The following is a 20,773-nucleotide window of genomic DNA, read 5'->3' on the forward strand; positions in this document are numbered from 1 at the left end:
TTTTTTTTTTTTTTTTTTTTTTATCCATTACACTTCACTGACCTCAATTAATCTTGTGGCTTCATTAATTTGTGCGATTAACATAAGACTATTTGTCCAGCATTGCTCTTTATGGTTGTCCAAATATATTCATACATAAGGGAATTTAACCCTCTTCAAGCTAAATGTAAATGTACTTACAAAACATTCTCTTATTCACAATTGTCTTTTCTTTGTAAACAGAGATGTCTCTCCCAGCTTTAGCTCCCAGTTTGGCAACACTATAATGTGTGAAGTGTTTCCTGTGTTCTTTGGCAATGTTCATTGCAACCTTAGACCTATGTTCAGATCTCTGCAGCAGGCCACACAAGATCTTTCACTCCTATCCATGTAACCCATATCTTAATGGAGATGTACCCTTGAGAGTTGATGTTACCCTCCAATTTTGGGGTAACAGTTTGTGGAGGAACCACATATGGTGTGTTTTGATACTTTTCTTCATATCATGTTTTCTACTTCACCAATTAGACCATGCAGGTCCATATGTACCTAAGAGATAAACTAAGGAACTCATTTATTTTGATATACATTCACACATAACATTGATTTGTAAACATGCGTCTTTCCCAGCTTTGGCTCCCAGTTTTGTAACAGTTTTGTGTGTGAGATGCATTTCCTGCGCGTCCTGTTACCGTTCATTGCAACCTTGTGACAACTTCCTGTTTTGCCACGAGAATGATTTTTAGTACATTCTTCTTTGTCAATGGCACTCATTCTTTTAGACTACATTAACAAAAAGAGACTTGTACTTCTTTTATGGTCTCTTAAATATGATATCTCAGGGAGTTTTCTTTGCCACCATTGTCTTTGGCTCACATTTAAAGTGAACAATATGTGAGATTAAAAGTAATATTCTTAATCTATTTATCTAAAGTTTCTCTACAAATAAAAATCTTTTTTTTTCCTTTGCCATCTCCCGATTTACATATTGCATTGGTGTTCATTTAACTTTATTAGTTACATTTTTATAAACTATAAAAGCAAATGTATATAATATTTAATTCCTAAATGTAAATGCTTGTGTGTTTTTTTTTTTTTTATTCATTGTAAATCAAACCTACATGTTCTGGTTCTTATTTAAAACTAGGCGGTAGAGGTGGGAGATTCGTGGTTAAGGCATTGGACTTTGAATCCGAAGGTCACAAGTTCAAATCCCGGCCACACCAAGCTGCAACTCCTGGGCCCCTTGAGCAAGGCCCTTAACTCCATAGCTGCTCATTTACTGTATATGAATAAGATAAATGTACTGTAAGTTGCTCTGGATGAGGGTGTCTGCCAAATGGCATAATTGTAAATGTGATGATATTTATTTAATGGACATGTGACCAGCTTTCTGTATTTTTAGATGAAACATCTGACAATGCTATGTGGATCTTTTTCCTACAGTATGCACTACTAATTCGTGTGTGTGTGTGTTACAGGTATGAATGCAGCCGTAAGGGCTGTCGTGCGAATGGGAATCTATGTCGGAGCCAAAGTCTACTTCATTCATGAGGTATGTTAGGTATCTTCCATGCAATTTTTCATGCTAATTAAAGGTGGTCAGAGGGCAACCGAGTCACATCATGTGGCAGTGGTTGTGTAATTTTTTTTTTTGTGCATTTTTCAAAATATATTATGTGTTTTGGTTATTTCATAATAAACACTTTATTACAATTTACTTATAGAACATGGGTTTTCTCATCAGCCAGATGTAAAATAATCTTTATGGCTTCTTGTAAAGTCTTTGAGTGTTAGAATTTTTTTATAGGCTCAACATTTGTTAGAAATGTTTTCTTTATATTGTGTACAACTTTTTTTTTTTGTCACATGATGTTATAAGAAGATATTTTACTACAAATAATGAAACCCTGGTGTGAGGCAGTGTCCTGCTTAAACTGCCATTTATACTTTCCCTACATGGATTTAGTTTGGGTGCTGACCCAGGGAAGTGTGTGTGTTCGAGTGTGTTTATAAAGTAGCCTAATGGTTCAATCACGCATGTACAATGCTCATTCCATTCTCTCTCCACGTGCCCACGCACACACACGCACACACACGAACCAGGTTGTGTTTATTAAAAGCCTGATGTGAATAAAGGACTTAATGGCATTCAGATTTAAACTGCAGCCAGATAATATCATGCTGCTAATTAAATTATAGTAAAAATAGAGATAAAAGGATATGGGACATGAAAGATTCATTATACCGTGTGTGTGTGTGTGTGTGTGTGTGTGTGTGTGTGTGTGTGTATGTGTTCCACAGGGATATCAGGGTATGGTGGATGGAGGTGATAACATACAAGAGGCCACATGGGAGAGTGTTTCCAGCATGCTTCAAGTGGTGAGTGGGTGTTACGATAAGACAAACACACACACACACACACACACATACACACACACACACACACACACACACACACACACACACGCCACGAACATGAACAAATCCTTTGCATATTTAATCTTTTATATTTAATATGACACTCTTAGACACAAAAGTTCAGCTCTAGACATCTTGAGAGTTCTTTGGTTGTCGTTTTTTTCTGGTGAAACTTCAAAGGTTTTATTGAGAACCCTGCACTAGAATAGTTCTCTAATCATGGTGGTTATAAGAGGAACAATTAAAGGAACCCAAAGGTATCTAAAGATGTTTCCCACACATCTGAAATGTTTTTTTTTTGTCTTTTCTGTTATAAGTGAAAATTTAAAAGTAAGAATCAACGTGATTAAAGGAACTCACAACACACCATGCGTTTTAGGTTCTTTTGCAATTCTTTGCCCCCATTTAGCCATGTGACCTGGCTTCTTCTTCTTTATCTGATTTCTTCTAATTCAACAGGGTGGCACTGTAATCGGAAGTGCGCGATGTAAAGAGTTTAGGACACGTGAAGGACGTCTGAAGGCAGCCCATAACCTTGTGCAGCATGGCATCACTAACCTGTGTGTTATTGGTGGAGACGGCAGTCTGACAGGAGCCAACCTCTTTAGGGAGGAGTGGAGCAGCCTGCTGGCTGAGCTCGTCCAACAGGGTACGCAGTGCAGTGTGTGTGTGTGTGTGTGTGTGTGTGTGTGTGTGTGTGTGTGTGTGTGTGTGTGTGTGTGTGTGTACATATTTAGCCCATTGTGAGGTCCAAAAAAACCCAGATATCAGTACAATAATAAATCAGGGTCAAATGTCCTCCCAATAATAGGTCAGTGTCAGATGTCCTTATTATGACAAGTCAATATCAGATGTCCTTACAACGATAGATCAGTGTTAAATGTCTTCATAATGATAAGTCAATGTCAAATGCCCGCACAATGATAACTTAGTGTCAAAGGTCCTTACAATGATACATCATTGTCAGATGTCCCCACAATGACAGGCTAATGGCAGAGGTCCTCAAAATGCTGAGTCAGATTTACTCAAATGTCCTTACAATGATAGGACAATATCAAATGTCCTCACAATGATAAATTAGTGTCAAATATCCTTAAAATTATAAGCCAATGTCGAATGCCCTCACAATAAAAGGTCAATGTTAAATGTCCTCATAGTATTTAGTTAGATTTCCTCAGATGTCCTCACAATGACAGGCCAATATCAAATGTCCTTACAATGATGAGTCAGCGTCAAATGTGTTCGCATTTACCCAGACCTTGCAAGAAATAGCTCTCTTTTATCTTTTATCTATTTTTGGTTCCTGTGTTTAAAATGTGTTTGTGTTTTGTATGTGGGTTTATTCTTGGAGAGTGGAGGATAAGGCTTAATATAAGGGAGAGGAGACTGGATTAGAGGCATACTATGCTCTCAGCACTGTGGCGTCAGTGAAAATACTTAAAGAGTATAAGATGTTTTGTGTGTGTGTGTGTTTGTGTGTGTGTGTGTGCTCTAAAATTCAAACAAAGCTCCGTGCACTGTGTTTGTAGTGTATATATTTGTAATGAAAGGCTAAGGGCAGACTCTGAGGTTTAACAGAGATTAAATGGGTGTAAGTATGAAGACGTGACTACATTATGCAAACTCAGAACCACAACCGCTTCAGTATAATAATAAAGGTCATGAGAAAAATGTCTTGCAAGTTTTTTCTGTGAGTTAAATATAGAATGTAGAAAGGAAGAGCAGCTTTTTTTTTGGAATTCCCCTATCAGGTCTAACCGATGAGGAGGCTGTACAGAAATATTCAGCCCTGCACATTGTGGGAATGGTGGGATCCATCGACAATGACTTCTGTGGCACGGACATGACAATCGGCACAGACTCGGCTCTCCACAGAATCATCGAAGTGGTGGACGCCATCATGACCACTGCACAGAGGTTAAAGCTGAGGAATATCTGGGCACATTAAATGACAACATCAACAGCAACAATAATAATAATAATAATTATTATTATTATTATTATTGTTTTTGCTTTGTTATTATTATTATTATTATTATTATTATTTACATTTTTCAATGTCATTTGTGTTAGTGTTATAAATATTAAGTGCATATTATGGCTCATACGATGTCAGTGAACATTGAATTAAACAAAGAACTAGAGTGAGGAAAAAAGGAAGGAGGGAAGGATGGAGGATAGGGAAGGAGGAGAGGGAAGAAGGAAGGAAAGAAAGACAGAAAATGAGGAAGGATGGATGGAGGGGAGGAAAGAAGGAAGGAAAGATAAGAAGTAAAGGGGCGGAAGAATTGAAGGAAAGCAGGAAAGATGGATGGATAGAGGAGCGGAAGGAAGGAAGTAAGGAAGGAAGGAAGGAAGGAAGTAAGGAAGGAAGGAAGGAAGGAAGGAAAAAAGTGGGAGGAAGTATTTGAGGACTGAAGGAAAGAGGCAGAAAGGATGAGGGAGAAAGGAAGGGAGGAAGATGAGAGAAAGAGAGAGGAAAGAAGAGAGGAAGGAAAGATAGTAGGGAGAGAAGGATACAAATGTATGTATTTCTATTTTAAACAATTTGGCTGCCACTAGTTTCGAACTAACTGGAATAACTTCATGTGATTCCAGCCACCAGAGGACGTTTGTTCTGGAGGTGATGGGTCGACACTGTGGGTAAGAAGAACATTTTGATGCTCGCCTGTTTCTAAATTCTAAACTTTACATTTTTAAGTGAAGTGTTGAGATGTGGTTTGACTGATTCTCTGCAGCTACCTAGCATTGGTGAGCGCTTTGGCCTGCGGTGCTGACTGGGTTCTAATCCCCGAGATGCCTCCAGAAGACGGCTGGGAGGAGAAGATGTGTGAGAAACTCTCTGCGGTAAACCAAACTCAAGCTCTTCCTCACCTCGAGATTTCACAAGCTATATTTTCGTATAATTTACATACATATATACATTATACAGTTTAATATTATAAACTCATATGTACAATATACAGTTTAATATTATATACTTATATGTTCATTATACAGTTTAATATTATATACTTATATGTACATTATACAGTTTAATATTATAAACTCATATGTACAATATACAGTTTAATATTATATACTTATATGTTCATTATACAGTTTAATATTATATACTTATATGTTCATTATACAGTTTCATATTATATACTTATATGTTCATTATACAGTTTAATATTATATACTTATATGTTCATTATACAGTTTAATATTATATACTTATATGTACATTATACAGTTTCATATTATAAACTCATATGTACAATATACAGTTTAATATTATATACTTATATGTTCATTATACAGTTTAATATTATATACTTATATGTTCATTATACAGTTTCATATTATATACTTATATGTTCATTATACAGTTTCATATTATATACTTATATGTTCATTATACAGTTTCATATTATATACTTATATGTTCATTATACAGTTTCATATTATATACTTATATGTTCATTATACAGTTTCATATTATATACTTATATGTTCATTATACAGTTTCATATTATATACTTATATGTTCATTATACAGTTTAATATTATATACTTATATGTTCATTATACAGTTTCATATTATATACTTATATGTTCATTATACAGTTTCATATTATATACTTATATGTTCATTATACAGTTTAATATTATATACTTATGTTCATTATACAGTTTCATATTATATACTTATATGTACATTATACAGTTTTATATTATATACTTATATGTACATTATACAGTTTTATATTATATACTTATATGTACATTATACAGTTTCATATTATAAACTCATATGTACAATATACAGTTTAATATTATATACTTATATGTTCATTATACAGTTTAATATTATATACTTATGTTCATTATACAGTTTCATATTATATACTTATATGTACATTATACAGTTTTATATTATAAACTCATATGTACAATATACAGTTTCATATTATATACTTATATGTTCATTATACAGTTTCATATTATAAACTCATATGTACAATATACAGTTTCATATTATATACTTATATGTTCATTATACAGTTTCATATTATATACTTATATGTTCATTATACAGTTTCATATTATATACTTATGTTCATTATACAGTTTCATATTATATACTTATGTTCATTATACAGTTTCATATTATATACTTATATGTACATTATACAGTTTCATATTATATACTTATATGTTCATTATACAGTTTCATATTATATACTTATATGTTCATTATACAGTTTCATATTATATACTTATATGTTCATTATACAGTTTCATATTATATACTTATATGTTCATTATACAGTTTCATATTATATACTTATATGTTCATTATACAGTTTCATATTATATACTTATATGTTCATTATACAGTTTCATATTATATACTTATATGTTCATTATACAGTTTCATATTATATACTTATGTTCATTATACAGTTTTATATTATATACTTATATGTACATTATACAGTTTCATATTATAAACTCATATGTACAATATACAGTTTAATATTATATACTTATATGTTCATTATACAGTTTCATATTATATACTTATATGTTCATTATACAGTTTCATATTATATACTTATGTAGAGAATAGAATTTCATAGTCATCATCTATTTTTCTTTCATAAAAATTCTTAGTTAATCTGTAAATTAAGTTAGATAATAGAGTTGCTCAGTTTTACTAATGATCACAACATTGGTTTAATATAACCAGTCTGAGAAAAATATAGATGGATGAATAGATAAATATACCAAAAACTCAAAAACAATGTGGTGTACCATGAATTCTGCAATAGATTTCGTATTAGATAGATAGATAGATAGATAGATAGATAGATAGATAGATAGATAGATAGATAGATAGATAGATAGATAGATAGATAGATAGATAGATAGATAGATAGATAGATAGATTTAGCCGCAATTGTGTAACAGATCTTTGTTTATATTTTACTATATATAATGTTATTTATTGTTTATATAACTATTGCATGACTGCTTTTACCATTTAGCACCTTGGAGTAAGTATGAACGTATATTCATCATGATAATTTAAAGCCATTTCCAAGTTTTCCTATAGCTGTAATAAATATTTAGTAATGTATTTTTGATATAATTCTATAATATTAATATGATTATTGTAATCTATAAAAATTCTAGCGGGCTCTAGAATTCCCCATTAAAAACGATGCATTATGAAACACACTTCTCCCTAAATTGACTATATATTGTTGTGGTACAACTTTTAACTGTGATTCTGTTTTGATGACTGATTTCAGGGTAAATTTATGTGACGTTGTCCTTCTCTGATGTTTGTGTCGGTGTTTATGCCTAAATGTGCTCGTGACCCCAGACTCGATCCAGGGGTTCGAGGCTGAACATTATCATAGTGGCAGAGGGAGCCATTGACAGACATGGGAAAGCAATAACGTCTAGTTTCTTACAGGATGTGAGTACTGTAACATGTAGCCAGGGGAGATCTACTGCATGGAGACCTGAAGGAAAGCAGTTTCAGTGACAATAATTAAAATTTGGTCCTTCTGGGAGGGGGGTGGGGGGGGGGGGGGGGTTTGGAGTTATGACTGCTAAACTGCTTCCACCATCCGGTCTCCAGCTTTGGGACGTCCCCTGGCGCTTTTTTTGTCCGTTTATCTGTAACGTGTCTCTCGTCACCTCGTAGAATCGGGCAGGAAGAAAAAGGCTGAATATCATTATAATAGCTGAGGGCGCCATTGATCGTAGCAACATGCCTATAACCACAGATCGTGTGAAAGATGTAAGTACAACAGGCTTGTTTGCAGCATGACTCCTGCACCGACCTGAACTCTGACCTCTCTGTGTGGCTTCACTGTGTGGCTTTGTGACCTTTTTAAAAAGCTGTGTGGTGAGGTAGATGTAGATGGCTAACTCTGCTAATCGGCAAGTCATAAACTCTTTATTCATCCCTGTTTGTCCATTACATGATGACGTTGGAAGGTGCAACTTGTTTAGATATATCGCCAGTCTAGCTATAGTAGTCGCATCATTTCACAAAACTCGACGTAACTACAGCTTCTGCATATTAAAAAGTTAAACCGTGATATCGCTCGTTAGGTTTTTTTTATAATTGGTTTTATACACTGGTATGTAATCACAATGATAAATGTATTTCTCCAGCAAATCACTGTTTGTCCACTGTTTCCTAAATTTTCCTACACCCACAATCTTGTAAGCAAATTTACAGGACAGGGGCACATGCAAAACAAACCAAAGACAAATGAGTTGTTTGTCGACAGACAGTCTTAAAAACCCTGTCACAATATCAACAAGGAAGCTGATTGGATGGCACCTTGCCCTGCAAATATGTACATGTGCATCCGGAAAGTATTCAGAGCGTTTTACTATTTCCACATTACGTTTTCTACAGTATGCTTTATTCCAAAATAGATTACATGTATTATTTTGCCTAATTCTACAAATAAAATCCCATAATGACAATGTGAAAGAAGTTTGTTTGATATCTTTGCAAATTTATATAAAAAAAAAATAAAAAAAACGACAAAAAAAAAAATTATGATTATTGAGATGTTTCAACAACTTGACTGGAGTCCACCTGTGTTAAATTCAGTTGGACATGATTTGGAAAGGCACACACCTGTCTATATGAAGTCCCACAGTTAACAGTGCATGTCAGAGCACAAACCGTGCCATGAAGTCTAAGGAGTTTTCTGTAGACCTCCGAGACAGGACTGTATCAAGGCACAGATCTGAGAAAGGGGACAGAAACATTTCTGCAGCATTGTAGGTCTCAGTGAGCACAGTGGCCTCCATCATTCAGAAATGAAAGAAGTTTGAAATCACCAGGACTCTTATTAGCGTGGAGCCGCCCGGTCAAACTGAGCGATCGGGGGAGAAGGACCTATATCAGGAAGGTGACCAAGAACCCGATGGTCACTCTGTAAGAGCAGCACTCCACCAATCAGGCCTGTATTGTAAAAAAAACTTTTTGTAAAAGGCAAATAACAGCCCACCTGGAGTTTGACAAAAGGCACCTGTAGGACTCTCAAACCACGAGAAACAGAGATTAAACTCTTTGGCCTTCTTTTATCACGTGACTCCCATAGACACTACACAGTGCGTTACACAGGAAACAAAATGAACTAAATGATTCAAGATTTGTTCATTTTGATGAATCAGATTTAAATTCACTAAAATGAGCCGTTCGGCCCATCATTAATATGAACACGAAGCTCTGGACCTGTATCTAAATGAGGTCCATGCGTTTTTTTTCTGCTGTTTATTAATTGGCTGATTAGATAACTTGCTGAATGTGCAGGTATATATAAAGGACAGTAAGTGATTTTAAAGAAACGGATATTTTTAGCCTTGTATCACCAGCAGAAAACTAAAGAAGCACCGAGACCAACGTCACGGTGATAAGGTCATAGCAGGTCGCCGTCCTAGTTAAACAGGTCTTGCAGGAGTCGAGCTTGAGCTCGCTGCACACGCTTGTTAGTAGTAGACCCGCTTCGTCTGCTGTTTGTTCCCCAATGACTTGCACATGCATGGCAGCTTTTCAGTTAACGTCTGCTAATGCATGCCAAAAACGCTTCCATTCCCAAATTTCCCTTTTCTGCTGCTGATTGAACTTTCTTAATGATTCGAAACCTAAAGCATACTGTTCTGATTTTATTCGATTTGAGAGATTTTGTATTTTTTCCAGATTTCACTGTTTATATCAGATATCCATTAGCGGAACACTTCTGAGTCTGTTTGATGTTTTCTGTTACACAGCTAGTGGTGCGGTGTCTGGGCTTCGATACACGTGTGACTATCCTGGGTCACGTCCAGAGAGGAGGAACACCATCAGCCTTCGACAGAATCCTGGTGAGAGAGAGAGAGAGAGTGTGTGTGTGTGTGTGTGTGTGTGTGTGTGTGTGTGTGTGTGTGTGTGAATGAGATCCCTGGTTGTACCTACTTGCACTGGGAAATGCTGCCTCTTTTAGTCTAAGCAAATTATCAGATTTGGAGTGTTAAGATTTTACAGGCATGTGTTATATATCTTAGTGTTGAGGTGTGCTGACTGACTGAAAATAGCAACTTTAACATCTCTTGATATATATAGTATATACCTTCACGATATACTGTATACTCTAAAAAATATGATGCTAATTTTGATGATTTATGTTTTAACAATTACAATGTTTCGCAATTTCTCCAAATATTTCCTGCCAATGACACAAGTACATTTCAAGCATAAATTAAAGGAAACAGGTCTCGGAGTTAAATAATCATCTTGTACATTAATATCATAATAAAAAAATCTAATTTTGTCATTTTAACAGGTCTCCAGTAACAGATAGCGGACGAGCTGTAAAAATATTTCTTGTGCTAAATATTTCATTTTTCCTCATGTTAAATTGTCTAATCATTATTTTAACAATCATATTTTTATCTTGTTTGTGATTCTAGAAAATGTTGTGCCATAATTGTTAGCAAGAAAATATCTTCGAGTTAATGGATAATAATATGTGTTCTTTTTAATAAAAAGATTACAAGAATTGAAATATGATTTATTGCAGATGTTTAAGGTTTAGTTTTTTTATTCAAACTGAATTTTAATGTTGAGGTAATTTATAATTTATATGAGCCTGAGTGTTTTCTATTGTCAGTTTTATTTATATATATATATATATATGTGTGTGTGTGTGTGTGTGTGTGTGTGTGTGTGTGTGTGTGTGTGTGTGTGTTGTTTAGGCCAGTCGTATGGGTGTGGAGGCTGTATTGGCTCTTCTGGAGACCACGGCTAACACGCCGGCCTGCGTCGTCTCACTGTGTGGGAACCAGGCTGTGAGGCTGCCTCTCATGGAGTGTGTGCAGATGGTAGGTTTTAAGATGCGAGCCAAGCCTAACAAGTGTGTGTGTGTGTGTGTGTGTGTGTGTGTGTGTGTGTGTGTGTGTGTGTGTGTGTGTGTGTGTGTGTGTGTGTGTGTGTGTGAGGGAGAGAGAGAGAGAGAGAGAGAGAGAGAGCGAGAAAGAGAGATATTTTGCCCTGTCCAAGAACTAAAAAGAATCACATCTACACAACCACCTGCTTATTCTTTTAAACAATCAAAGATGCACAATGCTGAAACATTTAATACAAAGGAAAATACTCCATTCTCAGATTCTTAATCTACAGTATGTTGAGTTCTGACTCCAATAGTTTTTATTAAGAGCAGTAAAACCTCAATATTTTGGCATTTTTGCTCGGAAGCACACATATAATATTCCAGCACTGAGATAAAACAAGGCTTTGGTATGTCTAGATATGATTGTTTATTAACGATGTGTGCAAAAAAAGAAAACAAAAATAAAAGAAAGAAATATTCAACAAACCAAGTAGAGAAACAGACTTAAGTTAGTACACCCCTCATATTTCAGCAACCATTGTAGTGTATCTTCTTAACGGACAAAATATTTTAGAGTAGTCAATGTGCAGCTTGTAGAGCAGTACAGATTTACTGTCCTCTGAAAATAATTCAACATACAGCCATTATTGTCTAAATAACTGAGTGATAACAGCTGTACGTCGTGTAACCGTGCAAAGCCACAAGTTCAATTCATCTTGCTCATATTTTTGTCTGCTTGACAGAACCATACAAATTTGTGCATCTGTTATGAGAGCAGTTATAATTTGGTGCTTTGAGTACAATTTTCTTATACTGACAACTGGATGTTCAACATGCACCTTATGGCAAGGACTCTCTGAGAATTGTTGCTCTACACCAGGGGTCTCCAATCTTTTCCAGAAAGGGCCAGTGTGGGTGCAGGTTTTCATTCCAACCAATCAATGGTCACACCTGATAGTCATTGAAAATGAAGATCATTAGATTTGAACAGGTAGAATTTGGTGTGGACTTGCTTGGTTGGAATAAAAACCTGCACCCACACTGGCCCTTTCTGGAAAAGATTGGAGACCCCTGCTCTACACAAAGATGGCCAGGGCTATTGAAGATCGGTAACACCCTGATATACCAAGTTCCAGTACAATGGCCAGGGTCATACAGAGGTTTTCCCAAAACAGGTTCTACTCAGAACAGACCACGAGGGTCCATCAAAGAAGTTTAAAACAGACACGTGTGCTGCAGCTTTGCTTTAGAGGTTGCAGAAGTGAAAGGTCCGCTTGCTCAGACCATACACCACACAGTGCAACAAGTCGGTTTGCATTCCCGTCGTCCCAGAAGGAAGCCTCGTCTTAAGCTGCCTCACAAAAACCCACAAACCGTTTGCTGAAGACAACCTGTCCAAGAGCATAAATTAATGGAACCATGTCCTGTGTACAGTGGCTGAGAAGTGCAAAACACATTAACAAATCGGAAAACAAATTAATAAACACTAGCAAATCCAAACACAAAGTAACAAAAATCCGAAAACAAAAAAACAAATCCGAAAACACAACGACATTCAGACAAATCAGAAAAGGTAGGTATAGTTTGTGAACACTTACCGATCATTAGATGAGACACCTGTCATTTAAGATATGCAGGAAGTATGAAATCTTTTAACTTTGTTTCATGTACATGTGTAAAGTTTACCGTTTACTTTTAACTATTTTTTAAATTTCAATTAGTGCACCTTTTAAATATAAGAAAATAACAGAAGTAAACACTGGTTTACCAAACAACTGCTTTAACCATTTTGCCGTATGACGTATACAATGAACAGATGCTGAGATGTTTTGGGGGTTAAAACTATTCAGGTGAAACCAGTATAATTTATTTTGATCAACATGAACATAAACAACTGATAATGTGGAAAACAGCTGACACTTGTACACAATCAATTAAATGAATGTACCAAAGCATTCGCAATTTAATTAAATCAACAATACATTTCCTTTATGATGTGCACAAGTGACTAAATAATGTGAAGGTTGAACAAGTAATAATTTCATTTGCACCTGAGGAAAACTGTGATAAAATATTATTTGTCTGTCTTGTTGATTAACAATGAACAACTTCTGTTCTAATTCAAAATCTTTACACTTAATCCTAACAGACGCAGGAGGTACAGAAGGCCATGGACGAGAAGAAGTTTGAAGAGGCTGTAAAGCTTCGTGGCAGGTATATTGATGGAAATTCTGTTAAGTGATGGAACATCTGAACAACCAATAATCCTGAAAAATTCATTTGTTTTGCTTTATTTTTGTCTCCCGTCTTTAGGAGTTTTGAGAACAACTTAAGGACCTACAAGCTCCTGGCTCACAAACCGGAGTCTGAACTTCCACATGTGAGCTTTCCTATTCATTACTCCTGAACAAAAGGCTGCAAATTCATTAGTCACGACGGTCATGTTTCGTTCAGCAGGAAGGTGTAATCCTATCCACGTCTTTTTTCATTTGTTTGTTCGTGCAGCTCATGTTGCGCTTGTGAACCAGGATGGAAATAGGGAGGGGGGAATAGCAGCTCTCAGAGGGTTTAGGGGGAATATCAGCTCTCAGAGGGTTTAGAGGGAATAGCAGCTCTCAGAGGGTTTAGGGGGAATAGCAGCTCTCAGAGGGTTTAGAGGGAATAGCAGCTCTCAGAGGGTTTAGGGGGAATAGCAGCTCTCAGAGGGTTTAGAGGGAATAGCAGCTCTCAGAGGGTTTAGGGGGAATAGCAGCTCTCAGAGGGTTTAGAGGGAATAGCAGCTCTCAGAGGGTTTAGGGGGAATAGCAGCTCTCAGAGGGTTTAGGGGGAATAGCAGCTCTCAGAGGATTTAGGGGAAATAGCAGCTCTCAGAGGATTTAAAGGGAATAGCAGCTCTCAGAGGGTTTAGGGGGAATAGCAGCTCTCAGAGGATTTAGAGGGAATAGCAGCTCTCAGATGGTTTAGAGGGAATAGCAGCTCTCAGATGGTTTAGAGGGAATAGCAGCTCTCAGAGGGTTTAGGGGGAATAGCAGCTCTCAGAGGGTTTAGGGGGAATAGCAGCTCTCAGAGGGTTTAGGGGGAATAGCAGCTCTCAGAGGGTTTAGGGGGAATAGCAGCTCTCAGAGGGTTTAGGGGGAATAGCAGCTCTCAGAGGATTTAAAGGGAATAGCAGCTCTCAGAGGGTTTAGGGGGAATAGCAGCTCTCAGAGGATTTAGAGGGAATAGCAGCTCTCAGATGGTTTAGAGGGAATAGCAGCTCTCAGAGGATTTAGAGGGAATAGCAGCTCTCAGATGGTTTAGAGGGAATAGCAGCTCTCAGAGGGTTTAGGGGGAATAGCAGCACTCAGAGGATTTAGAGGGAATAGCAGCTCTCAGATGGTTTAGAGGGAATAGCAGCTCTCAGAGGGTTTAGAGGGAATAGCAGCTCTCAGAGGGTTTATGGGGGAATAGCAGCTCTCAGAGGGTTTAGGGGGAATAGCAGCTCTCAGATGGTTTAGAGGGAATAGCAGCTCTCAGAGGGTTTATGAGGGAATAGCAGCTCTCAGAGGGTTTAGGGGGAATAGCAGCTCTCAGGGGGTTTATGGGGGAATAGCAGCTCTCAGAGGGTTTATGAGGGAATAGCAGCTCTCAGAGGGTTTATGGGGGAATAGCAGCTCTCAGAGGGTTTAGGGGGAATAGCAGCTCTCAGAGGGTTTAGGGGGAATAGCAGCTCTCAGAGGGTTTATGGGGGAATAGCAGCACTCAGAGGGTTTATGAGGGAATAGCAGCTCTCAGAGGGTTTAGGGGGAATAGCAGCTCTCAGAGGGTTTATGAGGGAATAGCAGCTCTCAGAGGGTTTAGGGGGAATAGCAGCTCTCAGAGGGTTTAGGGGGAATAGCAGCTCTCAGAGGGTTTATGGGGGAATAGCAGCCTAGAATTGAAAACTCATGCGGTGTAACATGAATTCCGCAATAGATTTTGTATTAGATAGATAGATAGATAGATAGATAGATAGATAGATAGATAGATAGATAGATAGATAGATAGATAGATAGAAAGATAGATAGATAGATAGATAGATAGATAGATAGATAGATAGATAGATAGATAGATAGATAGATAGATAGATTAAGGGCCTTGATCAAGGGCCCACCAGTGGCAGCTTGGTGGTGCTGGAGTTTCGATCAGTAACCCACAGCTTTAATCATAGAACTACCACCTCGAAATCTTTGTTTGTTTGAATGTAATTCTTTTGCTATTCACAACAAATGCAACCTGCTTCTTAAGTCTTAAGTTAAGAATTTTCTATGCCCTTCAGTCAGACCCATGACTTGCCCATGCATGATTGTAGTCATCTGAATGGCCCTGAAAAAACTTACACCCTTTGTGTAAGCCAAATCTGACAAGAGAGATCTTTTCATGTGTAAATATTGATGCAAGTCATTACATTGTTAAGTTACAGACTTTACTCATGTCCTTCACATAGAACAAGCATCCAGAATTTATATTCTTTTCTTCGGATTTAGTGATTATGTAGTGACATAGTATATGTGGGATAGTAACGCGAGTAACGTAAGTGCTGAGAACACAAAACAGATTATATGCTGTATCTGAAATACACAATATGGACAAAAGTTTGTGGACAACCGACCATAAGATTCATATGCGCTTTTTTAAACTATTTTGTTATCAGAATCTGAAAAAAAGCTTTTTTTTGTCAAGTATGTTTACACTCGCAAGGAATTTGTTTTGGTAACAGAAGCTTCCAGTTGCACGAGCTGTGGTATTGCACATACGGTTGGAAAAGTCAGGTGTCCAAGTACTTTTGTCCATTTATTGATGTGTTTTACACAAAACACACCAGAAACTAAGAACTAAGAACTTAAATAACAAAACAAGAAAATCAATTTGCCAACAAAAGACCAAAATGCTACCAGATACACAACTCAAGTCCCCCTGCTTATCAGACACGGAAGTGTTTGATATTCATCATATGTCTGTTTTCTCTTTCTGTTTCTCTTTAGAGCAACTTTAACGTGGCGGTGTTGAATGTCGGCGCTCCGGCAGCAGGCATGAATGCTGCAGTGCGCTCCGCCGTCAGGGTGGGCATCACAGAGGGGCACAAAATGTTTGCCATCAATGATGGATTCGAGGGCTTCTATAAGGGACAGGTACTCTCTCTCACACACACACACACACACACACTGTAACACACAATAAATCTGCTCAGCCAGATTTATTGTAAATGTCACACACCAACATAATGACAGAAATTGACTCCTACAGTTCTAAGACCACAGGACAGTCATTTTCAACAATGAACATTGTGTGCACTGCCTCACACACACAAACTCTAACCAAGTCCACAAACAAAAATATAATAATTTTTGGCATTCCTTGCCTTGAACAATCCCCTTCAAATCTGCCTCGTATTCCGTTGTTGCTCGAAGCAATTCTTTCACGTGTGTGTCAGTCAGAACAGATCGATGCTTTGATTTAACGTGTTTCAGGGTAGAAAACAAGGACTTTGTGTTTTTTTTATGTGCGTGTTCACTTCGCTTGAGTTCAATACGGTATTTTCGTCAAATGCGCATGTGCGTGAGATGAATATACCGCAGGGGGGGGGGCAATTAATTTTTACATGGGGCCACATGAGAAACCTGAATTGTGTCAGAGGGCCACACCAACGCTAATATTTTAGGGACGCACCGATATGAAAATTCAATTCAAAAGTCAATGAAATCCATAATTTTTTGTGTTATGCCTTTTGCCTTCGCACCATCACTGGAAAACTTTCCTGCCTTTTCAAAAACGTCCTCTTCAGACGGAGTGCGCATGCTCGGATTGACTTTACTTTTCTGCGCCGCGTTCTTCTCATATTTAGAATGGCAATCGGGATGTTTGGATTTTAGTTGATAAATTAAACCCGACTTGGAGAAACTCTTTGCAGATACACCCCCTCTTGAAATTTCAGCATTGCATGCAAATCACTCTCCGCACACCGCAGACATGTTGCTCTTATCCAGATAACCGTGTGCTGCTGCGCTTTTTTATTGCGTCATTACAATTGTGTTTCTGCCGTGTTGTTTCGGTGATTTAGGTATTCCGGCCGAAAATTTTCGGTACGTCCCTGTAATTAATGATTGGCCTCATGCGGGCCGGACAGGGACGTATAAAGGGCCTGATTTGGCCCAGGTCTGATATACCGCAAAGTTTTCCAGTAGGGGCAAGCTCATTTAAGTCTTAAAAATACCGTATCGAACTCAAGCGAAGTGAACACGCACATTAAAAAACAAACAAACACAAACTTCGATATGAACGTAAGAGCCGCATGAAACCAGCCAAAGAGCGGCATGCGGCCCGCGAGCCGCGGGTTGGCCACCCCTGCTTTAATAAATCATTTCCAATCCTGTCCATCGTCGTCACTCCCAACAAAAAGCTCAACATCTTCAGCTCTGCTACCTCCAGCTCCACCTCCTGTCTTTTACTCAATGCCACTGTCTCTAATCCATACAACATCTCAGGTCTCACCACAGTCCTATAAACTTTCCCTTTCACTCTTGCAGATACTCTTCTATCACAAATCACTCCTGTCACTCTTCTCCACCCACTCCACCCTGCCTGCACTCTTTTCTTCACTTCTCTAACACACTCTCCATTACTTTGCTCTGTTGACCCCAGGTACCTGAACTCCTCCACCTTCTCCACCTCTTCTCCCTGCAACTGCACCACTCCACTTCACACACATGTACTCTGTCTTACTCCTCCTGACTTTTATTCTCCTTCTCTCCAGCGCATATCTCCACCTCTCCAGGATCTTCTCAACCTGCTCACTACTCTCACCACAAATAGCAATATCATCCACAAACATCATAGTCCAGCCATGATGAAGAGATAATCAGTGTTATTCACTCGCTGGTCATAATATTTTAATGTTATAATGTTACACCTGATCGGTGTGTATATTATTATCACAGTGCGCAATAGTGTAAATATCAAATATATACAAATAATGTCAATATCGTGGTGCCAATATTAAAATATTAACAGTACAAGATAATATAAAAAAACATAAAAAAAACATAATCTGTCACACATTTCATGCTATAAACTTGTTATGCTGCATATTTATTATTTCACCCTATGATCCTATAAATATTTAATATATGTATACCATATGTGGCCAAATCTGCTGATCATACACCACGAAAATACTCCTCATATAAAACGAACTCAAATCACCTCAACGTATCCATTGGAACGAAATATTGTTTCTGCAGGTCCATGGTGCAACACATAATAGTACACAAGCACATAAACAGCAGTGTGAGATGATGATAAATACACAGATCAGTAAATTCAGAAGATGGGCTTTAAACTTGTAAATGATTAAATGGTCTAGCAGAAATAAATATTGCAGACGTTTTGGAGGCAAAAAACGAGTTTCATGAATACAAACTATGTGAGTACGCTGCACACAGATCATTATAGTTTTCACAGAGCACACGTATCAGGCAGTTGTGTGTTTTTACAGCAGATTTTACACGCACCGAAGGGAACACTGTGCTATTGGGTGCAACCTAGCAGCTATTTACGTGCAAAACAGACCATAATAACAGAGTTTATGTTGTTCTGGTGCAACCAGCTAATAGTTTTTAAAGCCTTTTGAGGCTTACTGAGATTTTAACATTACTGTGTGCAGCACAGTAAATACTGCATACAAAACAAATGTAAAAAAAACAAAAACACAAAAAGCATCTTGTCTTAAGAAGCCGAGCTGACACAAATTAAAAAAAGAAACCTCGAGGGCATCGATGGTCTACAGAACACCCTGCAACATTTCAGCATAATGTCTTGTGAATGGGTTAAGGTCAAGGGGTTAAAGCAGAGATAAATGCCTTCGTCCCTACAGTCATAACCTTTTGCTGCGTCAACCAGATTACACGGATTATCGGATTAGTATAAACCTATAAGCCTGCCCGTGTAGCGCTGCAGTACCGCTCAGAGATGACAGGGGGCAACGAGTGCCAGTGTGCAAATGTGCAAACTGGTAGGACCATACAGATAAACATGTCTACAGTAATTATTTACTGATTACATTAATTACTCATGTCACCAGAGTAGATAAAATCTTAATCCACCGTGAATCTGGGCGAGGACGGGCCAATCGAAAAGAGAATTAAGAGCACTTGGAGATTAAGCGAGGCCTCGCAATAACTACCAGTTCTAACTTTCCATCCCGTATCGATCCCTGTATTGATCCAGCAAGTAGATAATGTTGGTTTGACCCAGTCATGGTTGAATTCACTCAGCTGAGCAGCGTCAATTAGCTTGTCTGATGTAGTCTTCCATTACCAGACACCTTGCCATGAACACATGCTCCTGTGCTGTTTAAAAAAAACCACAGATTCTCAAAGATTATTGTTTGATATTTGATTAATCGGTCGATTATTATTATATATATTTTTTTAAATCCCGAATATAGATTAAACTATTATTCTTTATAAATTTGATGTTTTACTTCTTTTTACTATATAAAACCCTAATTCAGGGTATTTATAAAAGTGTACTTAAAAAAAACGCACATATTGAGTTCAACTATCTTTAATGTTTAATTCACTATTGCTGGGTTGTTTGTTTCTGTAAAAAGAAAAAAAAAAATTGCAGATGGCAAGTTGTTAACCATTCTTAAAAAAAACATATAAAATACAATACAACATCGTTTTGCCAATTTTTGTTTTAAAAAATACACAGACGTTTTGTTTTCGGTTGTGAAAATATAAGCATCTAGAATATATAATTAGTTTACTTTTGTAAAATAATTAAATAATTAATGCATGAATTAAATATGCAAAGATTGAAAACAAGCATTTAAACGTGGTAAAGCTGCAGTAAATCGCAGCAAGTTAACAGACTTGATAAAAAAAAAGGAAAAAATATGTGTTGGTGTACTAAATGCATAAACATTCGCTGAAAACCACAACAGTGTCTAGAAATGGACTCGTTTACTGCTGCTGTTATTTGCTGATTTTATATTTAGTGTTTATTTACACCGGTTTAATCGAATCCGTCACGATGTCGCGAGCGAACTGATCGTGCAACCTGATGCTCACGAGTCACTACAGAACAGATCACGTGCGACTGTCCTGAAATTACAAACACTTTAAACAATAGCACTTCATTAAACTACACCATTTTCACATGATGAGGATTTTACAGATTTTACTAACTGTGCTGGTTAGGACTTTAACGATTCCTCAAGCAAATAAATGTACCTCTATGCTTCGTTTAGTCTATTTACCTAAACACGGAGCATTGTGTTTCCCACGGACCATTATTACTGACGCACCAGCCGCTAAACTCTGTTGCACTCTGGCCAGGTTACACAGAAGATGCTACAGAATGAAAAATGGAGGAATGGAAAGAAAACAGCAAGGGATGAGGAGAAGAAAGAAAGAAAATGGCATTTAGTTTGGAATCATTTCACACTAAAAGATATT

The 20,773-nt window shown here is 37.3% G+C and overlaps 1 protein-coding gene across 5 annotated transcripts in view; it reads left to right on the top strand.

The window, feature by feature from the left end:
* Nucleotides 1–20,773, top strand: part of pfkpa (phosphofructokinase, platelet a) — a 46,518-nt gene that overhangs the window by 9,752 nt on the left and 15,993 nt on the right. For 3 of the 5 annotated variants that reach the window (XM_083545955.1, XM_083545954.1, XM_083545958.1), the window contains exons 2-13: nucleotides 1,461–1,534; nucleotides 2,284–2,361; nucleotides 2,860–3,049; nucleotides 4,152–4,317; nucleotides 4,999–5,043; nucleotides 5,139–5,247; nucleotides 8,105–8,200; nucleotides 10,198–10,290; nucleotides 11,161–11,286; nucleotides 13,444–13,508; nucleotides 13,608–13,674; nucleotides 16,298–16,444. In XM_083545955.1, coding sequence (XP_083402081.1) covers nucleotides 1,461–1,534; nucleotides 2,284–2,361; nucleotides 2,860–3,049; nucleotides 4,152–4,317; nucleotides 4,999–5,043; nucleotides 5,139–5,247; nucleotides 8,105–8,200; nucleotides 10,198–10,290; nucleotides 11,161–11,286; nucleotides 13,444–13,508; nucleotides 13,608–13,674; nucleotides 16,298–16,444 — 1,256 coding nt within the window. Of the gene's footprint in view, nucleotides 1–1,460; nucleotides 1,535–2,283; nucleotides 2,362–2,859; nucleotides 3,050–4,151; nucleotides 4,318–4,998; nucleotides 5,044–5,138; nucleotides 5,248–7,777; nucleotides 7,874–8,104; nucleotides 8,201–10,197; nucleotides 10,291–11,160; nucleotides 11,287–13,443; nucleotides 13,509–13,607; nucleotides 13,675–16,297; nucleotides 16,445–20,773 lie in introns of all 5 variants that reach the window. The other 2 variants (XM_083545957.1, XM_083545956.1) reach the window with 1 other exon arrangement.

Source organism: Silurus aristotelis, assembly GCF_946808225.1.
Source record: "Silurus aristotelis genome assembly, chromosome: 1".
Lineage (NCBI taxonomy): Eukaryota > Metazoa > Chordata > Actinopteri > Siluriformes > Siluridae > Silurus > Silurus aristotelis.